General features: G+C 42.1%; 1 protein-coding gene across 1 annotated transcript in view; it reads right to left on the bottom strand.

Moving 5' to 3' along the window:
- LOC105937937 (SH3 domain-binding protein 4) overlaps window positions 1–19,506 on the bottom strand; it is a 59,243-nt gene that overhangs the window by 24,889 nt on the left and 14,848 nt on the right. The window contains exons 2-3 of the mRNA XM_012879513.3: window positions 6,273–6,491; window positions 1,749–4,108 (exon numbers count right to left, since the gene is read on the bottom strand). Coding sequence (XP_012734967.2) covers window positions 1,749–4,108; window positions 6,273–6,396 — 2,484 coding nt within the window. The 5' untranslated portion in view covers window positions 6,397–6,491. The remainder of the gene's footprint in view (window positions 1–1,748; window positions 4,109–6,272; window positions 6,492–19,506) is intronic.

Here is a 19,506-nt window from a genome sequence, read left to right as displayed (position 1 = left end):
TATCAGATATCAGATTAAACAAAAAGCCTTTGTGGCTTTAAAATGGCCAGATTGCTGCATGTTGTATATGTAACGTAGGCAGAAATATCACTATAACCAGCCTTACAGTCAAACCTCCTTCCCGGGCATATTTTTATCTAGCACCTTTTATTATGTTCTCCTCCAAACCACGGTTTCTCTGTCTATAAATGGTTCTAACTAGTGTTTACAACCTTGGGTAAATTACAGAGTTCCTGCTCTGTGGAACTTCAGCTTTAGTGAGAGACTCTCAGGACGATTGCATAGTGACAGCGAAACAATGCTTGCACACTGGGACAAACAGGTTTAACACTAGCCAAATTTCTTGCTTTAAAAAGTTAGAGGAGAATAAACTAAATAAACTAAAAAGTCCTCAGTTTTACAGCCGACAGTCGATAGTATAATGCCATGAAAAGGATTCTGCCTTTACATATTTATTCTGCTACTTTCTGGGGGGGGGGGGGGGCTACCTAGTCCAATGCCAAAATGTATCTTACCAGCCTATTAAACAAATGAACTGGTAATAACCACCTCTTCCGTTCACATACAGGTTTGATAATTCCTAGAGTTGTAGAATCATGGAATCACTGAATATAAACTTTCAGACAACATGAAGTAGGCTCAAAGATCTCAAAGGTTCACAGTAGTTTTAAAGGTTTTGGAGCAGCATTGAACCACAGTGAGAACTACTATCCACAAACGGAGAAAACTTGAAACAGTGGAAAAACCTTCCCAAGATAGTCTGGTAAAGTAAAATTTCTACAAGAATGCTTTGATGACTCAGCCTGGAGGTCACAAAAGAACCCAGTAAAATATAGAAACAACTGCAGACCTCACTTGCTTTGCTTAAACTCAGTGTTTATGATTCAACAACAAGAAAGGCCAATTGGAATATGTATTATGTTACGGTTACGTTTGATATTTAAAATGTATTTTCTGTTTGTGTATGTGTGTATGCGTGTGTGTGTGTGTGTGGGGGGGGGGGGGGGGGCAGTTATTTTTCACAGAGTCTGGATACCATTGGAGAAATGGTATCCAGACTCTGTGGAGGAGAATCACCGGCCCCCTGAAGCTGTGCTGAAAAATCCACATTTCCATGCCAAAGGAAGGTGGTTTGTTAACACTGCTCTGCATTTACATATTTCATAATAAAAAGACAAGGATTGCTGGCTACAAACGAGATGCGTCAAAGGCTGCAGATACCTGCCCATACTGTCTCTTTAAGATTAAAAGTACCGGACCATAGGGCTATTTCCTTCAGCTGTTTCACTAGCCCGTTTTGCTCCATCCTGGGTTGATTTGTATGTCTATAAAGATCAACTGGATTTATCAGATCAGCATATTATATGCAAACTGCGAAACTCCAGCAACAGACACTGGTAGAGGGGGAACAAAGCACTCTGCTGTTTTCCACAGCTCCTGAGGTCCCTATTAGACCTCAGTGCCTACACAGCAGTTATCGACTGCTCTCCCAGCAGAATTAACAGAACTGGATCCCCGCCTGAAGCTTGAGGCCTTAAGCAGCAGTGGGCAGATTACTAACCTAAGAAAAAGAATGATTGTTCTCTGAGAGAAATCTCCAAAACATATGGCCGTTTAATTGGACACATGAAGGATAAAAGGTATCCAACCGAGACGCAGTGCATAAAACAAAAGCAAAACAAGAGCCTCTTTCTTTTTCTGAGTACGAGGCTACTGCCACAGAGGACCATACCAAAGCTGTAACTTACAGTCAGGAGTTCTTTCTGGAAGGACTTCCTCTCTTTGCTCTCCGCATTGTTGCAGTCTTCCTTTAGCCTCTCCAGGACCGACGCCACCCTCTCTGGCTCGCTGTCCAGCTCTGTGCGGCAGAAATGCGTCAGGGGCAGGTTGAGGTATCCGAGAGCATCTGCAAACACTCGCCAGTTGCCGATATTCTCCATCAGTATTGTTCTTACAGAGGCGTAGATGTATGTGAGGAACTTGCAAGGCTTCAGTATTTGCTCCAGCAACAATGAGGTTGTGAGGTCAGGCCCGCTGAAGTAAATGGGCTTCACTTTGCCAACCACCAGAATATTCTTAGCATGAACAAGCCCTATTTTACCCTGATAATACCCAATGTACCACTCTTTTGTCCACAACTGGCCCTTCAGCTTGATCTTCTCCTCGCTCAGGAGAGCTACAAAGTCTCCTTTTAAGTACTCGAGCAAGTACTGGTTTTTTGTATGCCTGATTACGGTTTTGATAAATTTCCCAAACTTCAGGTTATTGACCTTCCTGTCCTGGAAAACAGGGTACTTGGTCGCAACGGCAAGAGGAGACAAAACGATTTTCCCTACTTCCTTCTTCTTCAAGAATCGCCGCTGCACCGATGTCTTTGGGCCTGCTTTGGGTGGCGGTGTTGGTGTCTGGACACAAAACTGAGCCAGGATACAATCTTGGTCATCTTTGACCTGGATTCTTAGGGTGAAATCTGAAACGTCTTCGGCATTCCGTGTGGAAATCATATAGACCAGCCTGCTCACTTTGCCTAATTTAACCTGGAAGCCCCGGACGGCTCTTGCCTGCTCACTGGCTTTTACCTCGTAGTTAGCCATGTTGGAGTAAACCCCAACATGGAGGTCTTGAGGTTTTGACAAGACAAACTGGTGCTTACCCCAAAGCTGCAGAGCAACTGGCGGTGCAGACTGTGCCTGTTTACCCACCTCGCTCACCAACAGGGTCTTTGGAGTACATTCATGGCCGAACATGGCCACCACAGTTTTGAAGGATGGGTGGATGTGTTTTGGACCGTAAACTCCTAAGGTGATCTTTTTAACCACATGCTCCCAAACTGTGGATTCGGGAAGTAAAGAATGGGCCTGGGCAACGACACATACATACATGCATGGCTCAAGGTTATCCAAGCCAACCTGAACTGTGTCCCCGTACAAGTACGCCTGAGGGATGGGGGTATATGGCCCCTCTTTACAATCACTCCTCACACATAATACTTCCGTTGTCTGTCTGCTCTCCATTTTCACAACGACGGACACTTTCATCTCCAGGGTGATGGTGGTTTTGGTTTCCATGTTGCTGAGTTTGATCTCCACGACAGGGCTGACCGTGGTGCAGCGGTCACTGTTGAGCTCTAGCGGTGGGTCAAGCAGAGCTTTGATGGAGATTTGTTGCGTGTCTCCTGGCGCCACATGGCCCTCAGGTACAAGAATGCTAATGTTGGTATCCGGAAGCTGCACAGCACCTCCTGAGCTGTCCAAACGACAGACAATGTTGGTTTCCACAGGTTGAGTTTGCCCCCAGCCCGGGCTCTGACCCAGTGAATCCAGGTCATGGCAGGACCTGGCCAGCTTGCGATGGGTGAGCCACGCTGTGCGGAAGTCCTCCCTGCTCTGGAACTGCTCAGGTGCTGGTGCTTTAAGACCTCTGAAGAATCCGTTGGAGGCTTGAGGAGTGTCTGTCTGAGCCTGAAGGATGGACAGTTCAGACAGGCTGTAGGAACGTTTGCTTCTGAAAAACGGGTTGTCTCTTTGAAATGTTTGACCCACTCCCACAGTGGGACTGAGAGGGTTCGAGTTGAACACGCTGCTGCTAAAACCATTCTCTCCAGAGGTTCTTGCAGAAGGGGGGCCAGAAGAAGTGAGTGTATCAAACAGAAGAAGGTCAACTGATTTCTCTTTCATTGTCTGATCAAATGAACTCTTAGGACCCCCGTTTAGAAAAGGGTTTGTCGAGGTAGGGGTTGTTGCAAAAGGATTTCCATTTTGAAAAGTGGTTGGTTTTAGAATCACTCCTGTCCAGTCTCCTAACAGGTCCATTTCTTTGGCTCCCTCCTCGTTAGAGTCTCCCACCGTATCAATCATCCCGCTGTCACTAAAGGACGAGTCTCTGAAGTTGATGGGTTCCACATAAGCTGCAGGGATATAGCCCATCTCTGTGTTGTTGTGGGCATACCACCACTCTCCCCCCGATGAGTCAAGGACGTAGAGTCGGTCGCCTTTAGAGAACTTGAGAGTGGTGAAGCTGGATGGGCAGTAGTCCTTTATAGCAACAACTTCTCTTGCAGCACCGAAGGAAGCTGTTGTATCCAATCGTAAGGCACTGGGAGAAGGCACTGAAAAAGACACCAAAAGAAGACCTATCGTTACCTTTTCCCATACGGTGGTAATGTATAAAAATAGTGAATAAAACATTTAAATAAAACTCTTTCACATACACAGGTTTAGAAAAAGCATTCATGCTCCTTGAACTTTTTCTAATTTTGTCAAGTTACAACCACAAACATCAGTGCATTTAAATTGGGTTGGTAAGCACGGGCAATGTTCTTAGAGTGTGGCATGTATGTTCTTATTCTGCCTCCTCAGGGAATACTTTGTGGAAGCATCTTCTACTGTGGTTGCAAAACCGAGTGTTTTGGAGTATGTCTCTACCAGCATTGCACATTCAGAGAGTGAAATGTTCGCCCATGCTTGCTCATGCTTGGTCTGATTGGAAGGATAGCACCTGTAAATATACAATCTTACCAAGGATTCTCTGCTGGATTTAGATCTGGACTTTCAATGGGCCATTCTGACATTTCACTATTAACTCTTTGATTAAACCATTAAATACTAGCTTTCGCTTTATGTGTACAGCTGTTGCCCTGCTGGGAGGTGAACCTTTGCCCCAGTCTCAATTATTTTGTAACCTCTATCAGGCTTTTTGTCCTAAATACAGGGCCTACTGTATGTAGCCATATCCTGTCCATGCGGAAGAAAAGCATGGGCATAGCACGATGCACCCACTACCATGTCTCATCCCTGGGGATGATTTTTTGTTCAGTGATGTGAAATGTAAATTTTTTCCACACAAAGTGTTTTGAATAGTGAAAAGGGAAAAACCTTTGGTTTTGGTCTCATCTGACTAGAGAACTATCTTCTATGTTTGTCACATCCCCTAAATCAGGGGTTCTCTAACTTTTCGTGGCCAGGGACCCCTTAGCAACGGTAAAAACATTTTTTCAAAGGACCCCTTTAGATTCCTCAGCCTATTGTATTGTTAAGTACGTTATGATATATATATATATATATATATATATATATATATATATATATATATATATATATATATATATATATATATATATATATATATATATATATATATATATATATATATATATATATATATATATATATGTATATATACACACTTAATATTAGAGATTTGGTGGAGATTAGATCCTCATTTTTAATAAAGCCAAACTCGATGTAACTGTTGTCATACTTCCTGATTTTAGCTGATTTTGTTTTTGCCTTACTTGATGAAGTGGACCGAGTTAAATATTTGTCCATTGTGTTACTTAGCTCAACCCCATGCATCCTCAGCAGTGCCTCCTCAGGCCCAACAACATTGTTTCACGGACCCCTAATCTGAGGTTTGCGGACCCCCCGGGGGTCCGGGGACCCCAGTTTGAGGGCCGCTGCCCTACATGTTTTGGGACATCTTATGGCTTTCTTCGAACAATTATTTTTTTTCCAGAGTTCTGGAGAGCATGAGTGAGAGTTGTCCCACTGATAGATTTTCCTACCTCTGTTGTGGAGTTTAGAGTGACCATTTGCCACCTGGGTGCTCCTCTGATTAATACCCCCTCTCTGGCCTGTCAGTGTAGGTAGACCCTCTTGTCCACACATGTTATCATGTGTACCCTAGTCTTTTTTTAAAGCAGATGGGCAACATAGCTTTTTAATTTTGCAGTTAAACGGGGCTCTCTAAGACGTTCAAAGTTTGGGATATTGCTTTCTAACCTAAACCTGCTTTAAACATCTTTACAACATTCTCACCAATCTATCTGCTGGGTTCCTTGATCTTCATGATTCTGTTTGTTCACCAATGTTCTCTAACAAACATCTGGCACCAGAAACAGAACAACTGTATTCATACCGAGATTAAATTTCACATAGCTTAAGTGACTTCTGAAGGCTGCACTGAATTTCATACAGGGGTATCATAGGAAAGGGACTGAACTTTGTACTTTGTATAAGTAAATTTTCTAGGCACTGTACGGTAAAGTGTATTTGAACAGGAGAAAGATCAAAGTCATGAGTGGTCATCACTACTGTAGTATTCATTTTAGTTTATATGAAACATTTTCAGAGCATATAAATATATTTAATACCATAAGCCGTTCTAGAATAAAGGTACATTTATTTAACTCTGTACTAACTAACTTAACTTTGTACTAACAAACTAAAAATGTTCAACTATGAAACCACATTTTCTTGTTGTAGTATTCTGACCTTTGACATCAGTCAGACTGGCCTCTGACACGCCCTCACTGAGGTCGATGAGCGTCCCCTCCGATTTGCAGCGAGGGAGAGAAGTGTTGTTGCTGCTGGTGGCTCTGATCCGATGGGCGGCCATGATGGGGCCCTTCACCGTGACCAACCCTGTGACTTCAATGACTCTGCTGCGCTTTTTTTCAGGCAATGATGGACGTTAGCAGCTGCCCAGGCTCTCTGAAAAACATGAAGCACGACATTGACACAGAGTTCAAAATGAGAGAAATTTACATTCCCGTCGAGTTTTTGATTTGAAGGTAATTACTGACTTTTTCAAATATTTGTTCGGGACCTTTGCAGAACATTTCTACCCACTTTGAACATTCCCAGTACATTCTGTACCACAGCTCAACATTAACCAGCCCATATGCTGCATATCCGTTGGGGCCTAAATGCCTTCATTAGTGTGATTAAAGTTTTATATAAACATGTGAGTCTTTTTCAGGAGTTCAGATGTATGTGTACAGAACTAGGCTGGACATAAGTAAACAGATTAAAAAATGTATACTACACAGACTTTTTGAACATATCAGAATTTCTAGATGTGTGGTTTACAGATCTTTGGTAGGAGTTGTTAATTTCCTCAGATAAAGGTTTTAATGAATATGTAATCCATACGGTGGTCATAGCATCAATATATATCATAATTCACACAAGGCCCATGCACAGTAATCATGAACCTCATCAGCCCCCCTTAAAGAGAGTCAGGACAAACTGAACCCCCACCCCACCCACCCCCTCAATGACAGACGATACAATAAATTGCCCGGCCCTAACAAAGTGCATTCGTCTTCAAATGCCCTCATTCAGCAGGACAATGCACCCGGGGATCCAACTCAGTGCTTGCAAGCTGTAGCAATTAAAATGATCCAATTAAGTAAATGTTACAGACATCAGTAGGAATAATTATGGAATCTCTATTTCATATAAAAGCAATGGGAAAATCTTAAACTAGTTCATGCCTAACATCTAAATTTATTAATAGGTGGGTCGTGCGAGGTTCTGGATGATCTTCAGTTCTTCCACTCCACCAGAGCAACATCAGTCGCCGAATATATCAACCAGTGGGAGTAAAGAAAGCGTCCATGATAAAACGGGGTTGAATAAAATTCTAAGGAGCGGATTTGGGTTGGGGGTGCACAGAAATCTAAGAGATAGCAAAGTTCTCATGTTAGTCCATAATTGATAACGTTGCCTGCCCAAGGGCAGCACAATGCTCAAGGATCCCATCCAGTTTACTTTTCAAGGCCTTTGATGCTCCTGCTTCTTCACATCACACACTTTCTACAGACAGACAAATCCTCTGGTATACGTGAGGATCGGTCCTCAGTCGAACACGCTGCCATACACAATCTTTTTCAAGTGGAATAAAACCTTTAAAGCATGTCTTGTGACACCATGTGAATCATGTTGTTCCTCTGTAGAAAAAGAGAACAACGCAGTGATGCTGCGGTCATGTTACCGTTAGTGATGCCGTTCCCGTTGCTGTAAATAAAACGCACACGGGGTGCATCGCATATAAGGAGAAATGCAGGCAAAACAAACAGCTGAGCTCTGACTTCTCCCTCTTTAATGTGCTTCGTCCTGCAAAACAACAAAATGTATTGTGTTGAAACTTCCCTTTAACTTTTGAGATTTCCATGTCACACATCCACGTGTTGTTTAAAAGGCATAAACCAGCCATTATCTGAAGCTGAGTCACCTATGATTTAGCATGCAGAAACCGTCATGTCAGCTACATTCCAGTAATTGCCTGTTAATAGGCTTGTGTGTAAAACTGCTGGAAAGACCACAAATAACAACACTGTTGTTTAAAAGCATCTTGTAAAGATTCTAAGCTTGCAGGGAAATATGTTGTTCTTTTATGTTTTTCATATGTTTTTAATGGTTTCTTGTTTTTTCCTTTTTTCCTGACTCTCCTCAGGGGGGGGGGGGGGGTCAGAGGACAGACTGTGGGTGCCCACAATCACATCTGATGAATGCATAAAATGAAGCATATCAGAGTTTTGCATTAAAGGAGCTATACCTGAATTTATTTTTGTCTGGTTAAGAAAAGGGTTTTTTATGCAATGTATTATTCTTAAAAGACATCATTCGATAATAACAATTGACAAAGTGATTACGGGATCAAGCAAGTCCAATTCAATATCCAATGTCCAATGTTTCTCATTGGATAAAACAGTTGGCGGCAGGGCTTACAGTTCGAACTAAACTGTTCTCACTCACCGTTCAGATTTGTGCAGAATCAGGTATAGTTCCTTTAAATGGCAAGACATACTCTGAGGTGTCAGCTATATACCATGGTGCAAACTTTTACTTGTGCTGTAGAAGGAATTGCACTGAAATGCAAAAGTGTAGAGATATGAGAGGATTTCTTTTTTGACTGGTTAAAAAAAGACTAGAAGAATTGGTCTCTATTGTTTCTGCAGATGAGGTTAGAAACCACGTCGTTTACACTATGAACTCCTGGTGTAGCCGGAAGAAAATGTGAGAGAAGCCCAAATGTTGAATCTTTTGGACTCAGAGTTTATTTGGGTTATTACTTGGACTGTTCAGTCATTTCTTAATCCTTCAGATTTAGTTTCCCATTGTTATTTGAATGAGAAGAATATGTTAACAGGACAAGGATTTGGAGCTTTGCAGTGCAAGGAATTGTAATCATGGTTTTAGCCAATCACGGCAACAAATGAAAATGTCAGCAGCAGGCGCTATGAGAAACCACAGCAAGTTACAATATTTAAGGTACTTTTGACTGCTCTTCTTTCAAAGAAGAAATTGTGGATTCTTACAAAACAGATGTGATAGCAGCCGCTACGCGTGGGTCCTCCTGCTCTGCCATGTTCATGTTGGTTCAGCTGTGGGCTCAGCAGCTCTTGCATTCGTCACAGCTAAATGTCCATAATACTGCAACGCAATCGATTATTTGGGCCGAAACAAAAACGGTTTGGGCCCAAACGATTGAGGCAGGAGCAGGACAAGATGGATTCCTGTGTGTTTGTGAGCACACAACTACAGTGAGAATTCATCTTGCAGGCAAGGTTAGTTAGATCCTGATGGGGACTCAATGAAGATAAAAGATGAAAACATTAGTTAACTGGTATCACTATCGCCTCCGCAGCACTCAACAATATCCATCCATCCATCCATCAATTTTCCATCACGCTTATCCCTGTTGGGGTCGCGAGGGGTGCTGGTGCCTATCTCCAGCTGTCAACAACAATATCAGTTTTTCATCTTTTCCTATAATAACCCGCAGCCCAAAAAAAATGATTCGCGCACAACCCAAATCCGTCTTTTAAGGAGGAGTGAAATTGAGAAAGCCATCGTTGAAGGTAAGACATAAGAAGTCCCGTTTGTAGTTTGCACCAAGGTGACACAGCACCTCTGTTGCAGAAGGTGCACTACTCAGATCAAACCAATGCTGAACTTGCAAAGTGTTATTTTTGGTGGCATATTAACACTGCTCATGCAAGATGGTGGCAGTATCATGCTGCGGGGATGCTTCTCTATGCCAGGTAGATTGACGCTTCAGACAATTAAGGACAATCAGTGGGAAGCGCTGTGATAGAGACACCACAAAAGAGTTACAGATGTATTTTTGAGTTGGTCGACAAACCATAAAACCATTTTAGCTCCACTTCACACAAATCCACCACTTTGTGCAGTTCTATCACATAACGTCTCAATAAAATAACGTGAAGTGATCGGTTGTAATGCAAGCGTGAAACAGTCCAAGAGGCTTGAACACTTTCGCATGGCTCTGTATGCAGAGCTGACACCGAAGCTGCTGCGTCACAGCCACGCCGTTAACTGTTTTCAAATGTTCGGCTCATTTGCAGAACAGCGGAGGCGGGGGCTGTACGGGGGGGTGAGGAGAGGTCAGATGTAAACTCTGGGTGGTCTGCAGCAGCAGATATCCAAACCTCAGACCCTGCTCGGTTTAACGGCCCCTCAGGACAATGGTGGGTGGGGTCCTTCTGGCATGTAAACTGCAGAAGGCACAACAAGAAAGGTCTGTGAGGCAAATCACCATGTGTTGCCTGGTAATAAGGTGCTGGGAGAGGCCGTAATGAGGCTCAGCGTGCTTTTCGGCTGAAGGCACGTTGGAAGCTCTCCCTCCTGTCTTTTCTAATAACATTTCTGCTGAGTTTAATCACTCGGCCGTTGCCACAGACTTTCACAAGCTGTGGAATTTGTAGTTAGCACATTTTAATGTCAGATTGTGACCAGAAGACTGGCTCTTGCTTCCTCCAGTCCATGATCGTCTGTAACATTAGACTTTATGTCGTGACAAGATGCTTTGTTCACGGACACATGGTTTCAGAAATAGTTATCCAGACTTCTTGGAGGTCTTTCTAAACTTCCTCTTCAGATGATGTCTGCCTTTTGTTCTGTTCAAATCCCAGAGTGAAAACGACAAGGTTTAGGCTCCTTTAAAGCTTCTTCTGTGTGGTGTTTTCTACCCAGGCTTTAGCTACACAGCCTGCGTGTTCGGGATCACTGCTAAAGCCGCAGATGAAGCCGTGGCCAAACATACACTTTGCAGATTGTGCTCTTTTTAAATCAAAATCTGATGCATTTCTGATTTCATTCTGTTTTGACAAGATGCCCAACATCGCTGAGTGAAATGTAACCCTAGACCATGACTAAGCCTCTGTTGTGTTGTACGAATGTTATTCCTGGAATGTTATTCAGTTTTTAAAACAGACAGTGAGACTCATTTCTACTCATTTTCCATCCAATTCATCTTGTATCTCTAGTAAACTTTACTCCCAAATGTATTTCGTCATCTGTCTTTGTGCACATACAAATTAAGCTGAGCGATACTGTATTCTGATTCTATAGGGTTTAATGTGAGGTCCGTCAACCCTTTGAGGTAATAACTGCTTCAGCTCTTCTCTGAAGTCTTTCCATAGGCTTTGGGAGAGCGTTTATGGGACGTTTTGAGCATTCAGTCAAACACTGATGTTGGACGCCCAAAATCTCTGCTCAAATTCATCTCAAAGTAGGTCTGTCAGATGGAGGAGTTATGAGCAATCGCCATGCTGAGGTGAGTGAATCTTCATTGCAGCAGACAGAAGTCTGCATGGGATTGCATTAAATTAGGTAATTTTGTTATAAGGTCATTGCTACAACATTGGACTTACAAAATGTTTTGTAGCAGTAATGCATATTTATGCTTCTGAAAGATGATGCTTAAGCCATAAAAGTCTCCCGCAGGTCCAAAAAAATCTGGAGCCGCCTGGCTTGGCTAAAGATAAAATTGCATAAGCCTCAGTATTAGATGTGATGCTGACACATCATTTACTTAAGGTCAACCATCACTGCTGTATCCCCAGGCAGACAGCTAGCAGTTTGGTAGAAGATTTCCACACACTGTAGATGCACTAACCTCAGGGATCTGTCTTTATCTACATCTGGTTAAACCAATCATCTGTGTTGTTGCAAAAATGTCCATATATATGTATGTATGTATATATGTATATATATATATATATATATATATATATATATATATATATATATATATATATATATATATATATATATATATATGGACAAATTGTGTCCTGTTCCTCAAAGTACTAAACAAAAACAGATTATTGAAAGAAAATATTTAGTGACTCAAGAATTTTGCTCGTTCAAAGATGAATGAGATGCCAAAGCATCCTGCTAGCTATCAAGCTGTTACTTGATAAATTATGCTGACTTAATCAGAGTGTAGATGGAATACCATACTTATCTAATGTTTGCTTTCATTATCACTAACAGCCGTCTAACCTAGCTGTCAAACGGAAATTAGTCAACCTGACAAACAGCTACTAACTCAATGTAAGCAGTTTTTCTGAGTGGGTTAACACGACTTCCGAAGAAATATTCATCTGGTAGGATTTCTGTTATTTCTGTTCTTTATTGCTCCAAACATTTTTATCACACTGGGGAGAAATATCTGCCTGTAACACATGAAATTCCAGCTAAATATGTTTTTTGGTTACTCTACGAAAGGGAACCGAAGTAAACAGATATCAGTGTGCTTTCTCAGTTAATTTTAGTAATGTTTGGTCTACCTGGGATCGTGCAATATTACTGATTTCTGTTGTTTTTGATAATGGTTACATCTGGTCTGATTCATGGAGGAGAGAAGAGAGGCTGTACAGTGATGTCATAGCGGCACTGTAGGTGGCAGCTGTGATTTAATCAGAATAAAAGCAACAACAAATTAATGCTGACAGAGACTAGCAATAGCGACGCAGCGGAAAATGACAGCAGGCCGGAAATTTAAAACTGACTCCAAATCTATGCTCACGCGACACCAAATCATTATGAGGTTTTACCACAACTCTCTTCGGTGTGAAAGCTGTAACTGAGGGCAGGAAACTCACAGTTGGCTAGTTTCAGTATCAATGCAGTCATAAAAATAAAGTCAGGGGAATCTCAAATACTTTTGTGTAATCAGCCCATCTGCCACAGGAAGGGCTGGATCTGGAGATGTAGGAAGCCTTTTGAAAATGTTTCAGTTGATATAAGGGTAGAGGATAGAGACAGAGACAGCTATTAACTGTTAGTGATGCTAACAATGCTAATTGTGCTAATCATTAATATATAGTCCTAAAATGCATATTCCAACCCATTTTGCTGTTGTTTTAAATTAGTGAAACCATGTTTAACAGGGACTGTTTCTCTCACACAGCATGGCATTACATGACTGCTATAAAAATGTATCAAAACAGTTCAATTACAGTTTCTAAAAAGGGTAAAGTAGGAAGCAGCAGGACGAATAATTAAACACAAACAGTAATCATCCACAACCCTCTGACTTAGTGAATCTCTATGTATGAGATTTTACATTTCTGTTGCAACACGATGTCAGTAAAAAATTTTGAACTGCAATACTGGGGCAGAGAATTGCAATGACGAACCACCTACACTTTTCCTGACCCTGACTTTTTTTCCCCTTTCTTTTCCATCAGACAGTGTCCCCACGCCATCAGCCTTAGCATCTCAGCCACTAAAAATATACACCAGCTGCGGGCATTAAGGGCACTTAAGAGTCCATTCAACTGGCCAGATGTATTATTGATATGCAGACTGTGAACTCATGATGCCTGAAACACAATATTTTGCAAAATATTGCGTTCAAGATGTCTTTTACAATATTCCAGACAGATGATGTGCTGTTGATTGCAATTCAATATATTATTTAGCTCCATTTGTCATGAAGATAAATTATTGCGGATGCGAAATACTGTTCTCTCCACATTGCCTTTAAAGTGAAAATAAGTGAAATCTTGTGAGTCTTAACAAAAGGAACCAGTGCCACCACACAGCCAAGTACATCTAGGCTTTTTGCTCACATCTGGAGCTGTAGGCATGATAATGGAAACCAAACAGTTACTCTGGCTGGCTTTCCCTGTAGAAATGACCGCAGAGAAGGAGGTTTACCTAAACAGAAACACTAAAAGCTAAGCTTCAAACAGAGCAAAGCAGCATCTGTGAACCCTGCGTGCGGCAAGGTCCGTAAAAATCCTTTCAGTTGTACTGATTTTTATTTCCACTGATGTACTCCCGTGGTGGCTTTTTTGGCTGAGGAAAAATAAACCCATGCTAAAATGTGTTCCCGGAGCTTTCTAAATATGAACCAGCGCTGGGCAGAGCGCAAACATCTGGTCACAGAGAGGTAAGTGACAGCAGCGTGTCTGAACTAAAGAGAGCACGGGGGACTCGTTCAGCAATGCGTTTGTTGCAGTGCAGCACGGCAAATGGCAAGAAAGCTGCCAAATAACCAGATTTTGTATGAATTTACCTGAAGCGCAAATCTATCTTCGCAGTTTTATCTCTGTGTCCTGCTGCTTGGCCTCGTCCACAGAGCTGCAGCTTCAACGCAGATCCTTCACCCGTCAGCACACTCCTCTCATTAGTCTTGTGAGACATTAGACCACAGTGGGTGCAGGCAACCCACTCTGAAAACTCAAAGCTTAGGTGCCCTTAGATAAAATTGTGCATTTAAAGCAATATTTCAGGCTTTTCTAAGCAATTAATCACTGACCTTCAGTGAGGTCAGTCAGCAGTTGTTGGTGTGGAAGGCAGTTTAGCAGCACAGTTCCACTACTAAATGTCACTGTTGTAGTTAAATAGTCTATTTGATGAAGGGCGAGTTCTATTTTCAGCAGCATTCTTTTGTGAAGATGTGGATGCATTATAAACAAAAAACTTTGAAATTAGATTTTTAAAATAATTTTTGTTGGTAATGCAATACCACATAATATCATAATAAAAACGTAAAGTCCATATTGCCCATGCTTACACAGCGCTATAGAAAAAACTGCTTGGAAACAACGTCGAGGAACACAGCAGTAACTCTGGCTTCCTAAATCTGATCAGATCTCTGTGGGACGAGCTGGAGGGAGTCCAACAACAACAGCCACACCTCCACATGTCCTGAAGTGTCTGCTGCCAGCCTCCCAGTGCCTCTGCAGGAAAACCCTCCCAATCACTCTCTACAATGAAACAAGCACCCAGTGCATGTTTCTACCCATGGATTAGGCGTGTAGAGAAACCCAAACAATGGATGAATTGGCCGGCCTGCACTAAGGAGACGTGACGTTTTACTGCAGTAAAGTTGTCACGTGTAATCCTTTATAAATAAAACGGCGACAGCAGAAACAGACACTGGGTCAGATTAAGACAGTTTAATATGGTAGGTGCTGTGTTAAAATAAGCAGCCCTGCCTTGAAAGGCACCATGATGTTCAGCCAATGCCTTGACGCATTATTGCCCCGTTGTTGTAGCATTGCTAGCCAGATGTGGGGGAAGCCCCAACAACAGCCTGTGAAAGCAACGATTATAAACGCTTTAAACTTTATACACTATTCAAACTTACTGGAATATCTTACCCACACTTGGCAGCATTAAAGGTTGAATTATCTTTACAAGTGAATAAAGTGTTGAAAAATCACAAAATGGGAAAATGTGAATCTAAAACTAATGTAGAACAATCCAGTCAAGGTTTGATCAGTTTTTACAGCATCCAATGGCAATCTAAGGTGATACTATTGCCAAAAAATCTACAAACTACTTCATCTTCATCTTCTTCTTTTTTTTTTTGCAAATATAAAAATGCTTATTCCTTGACCTTTCATGAGGTCAACAGTAAGAACTCTATCATGGTGAGGAAAGGAGCTTCGAACTGCTGCACTGATTTCTGACTAGCTTAAACTCCGACGTCATTAGGCGACGGAAACACAAATGGATGCTTCTAGTCAATCTGCCACAGACAGGCTGGATCTACAGCCTTCTGAAAATAAACTACATAGTGTGGGCTCTCTTCTCTCCAGACATTTTCATTAATTTCTGTGGGTCGGGCTGTTCTTATACGTCATGTCACGCAAAGGATTGTGGGATTCCTTATGGCTCCTCAGTGCCAGTGAGGGCCATTGTGAAAGGAACTATCATAGGAAGCATACAGGCTCCTTTTCCTACCTCCTTCCTTACCGACTGCACTATTCGGACAGCACTTATCATGGCGACCGCCGGAGCACTTACTCTATGGCTGAAGAGTCCTTACCCCATTAAACTTTCTTGGTCCTGCTAATGACCTAATTATTTGACTCAGGTGTGTTGGGCCTGGGAAACATATAAACGTTGCGGTTGAGGACCGCTTCTTAGACCCTGCCCTGACCTTATTGGCACACAGCAAGACAAGACAACTTCTTCCAGGTTTGCTATGACTCTGAGGTCAACATGTGCACTGGAAAAAGCAGACATAACTTCAATAACTTGTTGCAATTTATTTACCACAAACTCTGGGTGAATAACTCCAGCCTCTATACCCTTAGTTTGGTCGGAAAGAACTCTCCCATTAGATTATTTTTTTGAAAAACATCTGTTACTGTTTCCTTTTTCTATAGACTTTCCCAACATGCTGCCACACCAACACTTTCAAAAATGATGGAGGCTTCTTCTCTGCTTTTTGACTAAGCGCTATCGTCTTTGTTAGTCGATTATTTCAGCACAGAACAGCAGCTCAAGAATTTCTTTCTTTCTCTTTTAAAAGTCTCAGATATAAATACAGATTCACAAGGTGTGACCAAACACCTTTATCTCCAGGGATCATAAAAAAATAGCTTACACTGCTTCAGAGAAAGTCAACTGAGCACTTTATTAGCAAACTTCATTTTCACAATAATGATAGTTGAAGTTTTATTTTGCAACATCTTCTTACACCCTACCAACCCTACCTGTTGAACCATTAAACCTGGACACATGCCCTAGAAGTACTCAGAAGTACTTGTTTACTACCACGGATCTTTATGGGACAACCTAAATGGCAAGTTGCTTAGTTTGTTCATGTCATACTGGCTTGACGTTCAACCCTCCTGAAGATACCTTCAGGTCTGTCCATCATCTGCTCCAAGAAAGAAAAAAACTAGAGATCAGCTGCTGTGTTATTTACTCAATCAAACTAATAAGACTTTTCTATGGTAGGCTGAAGCTATGAATAAAAAAAATTAAATTGCGTTTGACATCCTCCAGCCTCTGGTCTCATTTCCCGTCTGGGCCATGCGAGATGGGGATTGTCAGCTGGCAGCAGGAGCTGCACCAAGTTAACCCCATTGACGCACCGTAAACTGATTTCCTCACTTCAATTCACCAGAGCAGCCATCGGAGAATGTCCTAGCTTTGAACAAGCACAAAAAAAAATCACTGAGCTTTTCCTTCATGGTCCCAGCAGAGGAAGTGTTCAGCGAGGCTCCCATCATGCCCCTCCTTATTTGCAGCAGTTCACTTCCTGCAGTGTGAACGTCCCAGGAGAAACCCAAAGCCTGGCTTCACATGAAAGCATAACGCAGACAGGGAACAGGCTGTGCTCATCAACAGGTTAAAAGGAGAAATCAATGGGAATCACATGTTAATCACACGTCGTTGGTCTACCTAAGGTGGTCAGCGTGGTGGAGAGACAACACATCTCTCGGCATGCTGAGAAGACATTAGGAATGTGTGACTACAATCAGCAGTTACTGCTCAGAAATGTTTCCAACATATAAAAACAGCTGCAACGCAGAAATCAGCACCACATATGATGGGAACTAAGAAATATCTTTACAAATAAATGATAAAACTATGTACATTTTAGGGGCTGTTGGAGCATGACTGTAGCATTCTCAACATAGTTAACTCCCTTTTGCAGCAGCAACTTAATGCTGTCCTGCAGAAACTTCGATTAGGACAAAATAGCTGGTGCCATTGAGAAAAATGGATACTACAGTACCCACAATGCCATTAGACACCCCAACTGTTAATGGATATGCAATGCCAGATTACTCATATCCCATGGCAAGATTTAAAAAAAGTTAAAATCTTTTGTCCCTTTTAATGAGATGCCAGAGAAAGTACCATAATAACCCAGGTTGTATTTAGCAGCATAGAGCAAAGAGTTGACGCAGCATTTCCCTCCCCCACCTGTTACTTGTTACAAAGTTTCGGTCACGAGACAACACTGACCATCTGTCATGGTTGAGTTTTGGTTTGGCTTTGTTTTTCTGTTACTTTCATTTTTTCATCTCTTTTGGGTTTGGTTTGACTTTATTTATTGTTAGTTTTCAGTCATCAGTTATTTTCTGTCAATTTTCACTTCTCCTCCTCAGCAGTCAGTCACACCTGATATCATTTGCTGGTTAATTAGTCAGACCCTGGTGTCACCTGTCAGTTCTCTATTTAAACCTCCCTCTGTCTTTAGTTCAGCACTGGGCCGTCATCATCACTCCACACCTCTCCATGCCAGTCCCCGTTTACCTTGGAAGCTTTGTTTTTGCTCCTGTTAAGGTTAGTCCAGTCAGTCACTCTAAAGACTGTTTGTTCTCTGTTTGTCCCTGGAGAGGTTCTGCTCTGTGCCCTGTTGTCTCTCAAGTTCTGCTAACCTGACTAGCCGCCCTGGAGGAGTTCTGCTCTGTGCCCTGTTGTCTCTCAGTTCTGCTAACCTGACTAGCCGCCCTGGAGAAGTTCAGCTCTGAGCCTCGGTGTCTCTCTAGTTCTGCTAACCTGACTAGCCGCCCTGGAGAAGCTCAGCTCTGAGCCCTGGTGTCTCTCAAGTTCGGCTAACCTGACTAGCCGCCCTGGTGAAGCTCAGCTCTGTGCCCTGGTGTCTTCTATGAACTGCTAACCTGAGTGCTACGAGGCCTACTAGCCGAGCAACACCAAGCAAGGGTGGACTCTCTGTCTCCGGTCCGTCAGCTCCTGCCATCACCTTCTCTCCGTTCCTGTACAACCAGCTCCTCTGGCCTCATCAAACCTCCACCCATCAACCTTGTAATAAATACTCTCAAACTTTTAGTCCCGTGTGTGCATCCTGAGTTTATCGGTAAACAAAATCTTGACACCATCATGATGTGGAAACTAAAGAAGCACCATCCATCACTCTCATAAAACTGAACACAGTTCTGAAACTACGGTTGCCAAGCTACAATAGACAAGTCCGTAACTAATTAAGGTTAATTAACTATTTACAAGCCACAATCAGCTTGTTATACTTCCACCGTTACTCTATAAAAAGCAAGATGGCAGGACGATATAATATCCTGCATGACAGGCATATTTACTTGAAACCCACTACTAAATGAATGTGTTCATTGTATATTTTTCGTTTTTAGGTCTCTTTTTATCAAACATTATGTAAAGGGTATAAATTAATTATACCTGTAACGCTGCATTACTTTTGTAGCAGTAGAATCATTTTTCTATGTCTTTAAAAAAAGACACAGAAAAAGGTCATTATACCTTGGGAATGTCACCACGTCCCATGCCTGTTAGTACCATAGTTCTGCGCTACGTATGCAGACCCTGTAATACTGATGAAATCTAGGGTGTTATTTCACTTTACGACAAAGCTGCTGAGTTTATAAGCATTTGCATGCTATTGATTTTATGAATGTCAATGAAGTGTCAAACAGGGACCTGAGCTGAGCAAATGCCTAATGTTGAATGACCCAGATTGCTAACAGGGACACCCCAACTGTTAATAGATAAAGAGATGCAATGCCTGCAGTGTGGTTGTTTTTCATGATGTCAACAGAAGATATGCGAAAAGCAGTGTTTAAGTCTAGAGCAGTGGTCATCAACATGGAGCCCGCAGGCACGAGGTAGCCCCCCCCAGGACCGTATGTTGTGTCCTCAACATATTTATATTATGTAGAGT

The sequence above is a fragment of the Fundulus heteroclitus genome, chromosome 7 (assembly GCF_011125445.2).
Source record: "Fundulus heteroclitus isolate FHET01 chromosome 7, MU-UCD_Fhet_4.1, whole genome shotgun sequence".
NCBI classification, from domain to species: Eukaryota; Metazoa; Chordata; class Actinopteri; order Cyprinodontiformes; family Fundulidae; genus Fundulus; species Fundulus heteroclitus.
This window is presented reverse-complemented; position numbering and strand designations above follow the sequence as displayed.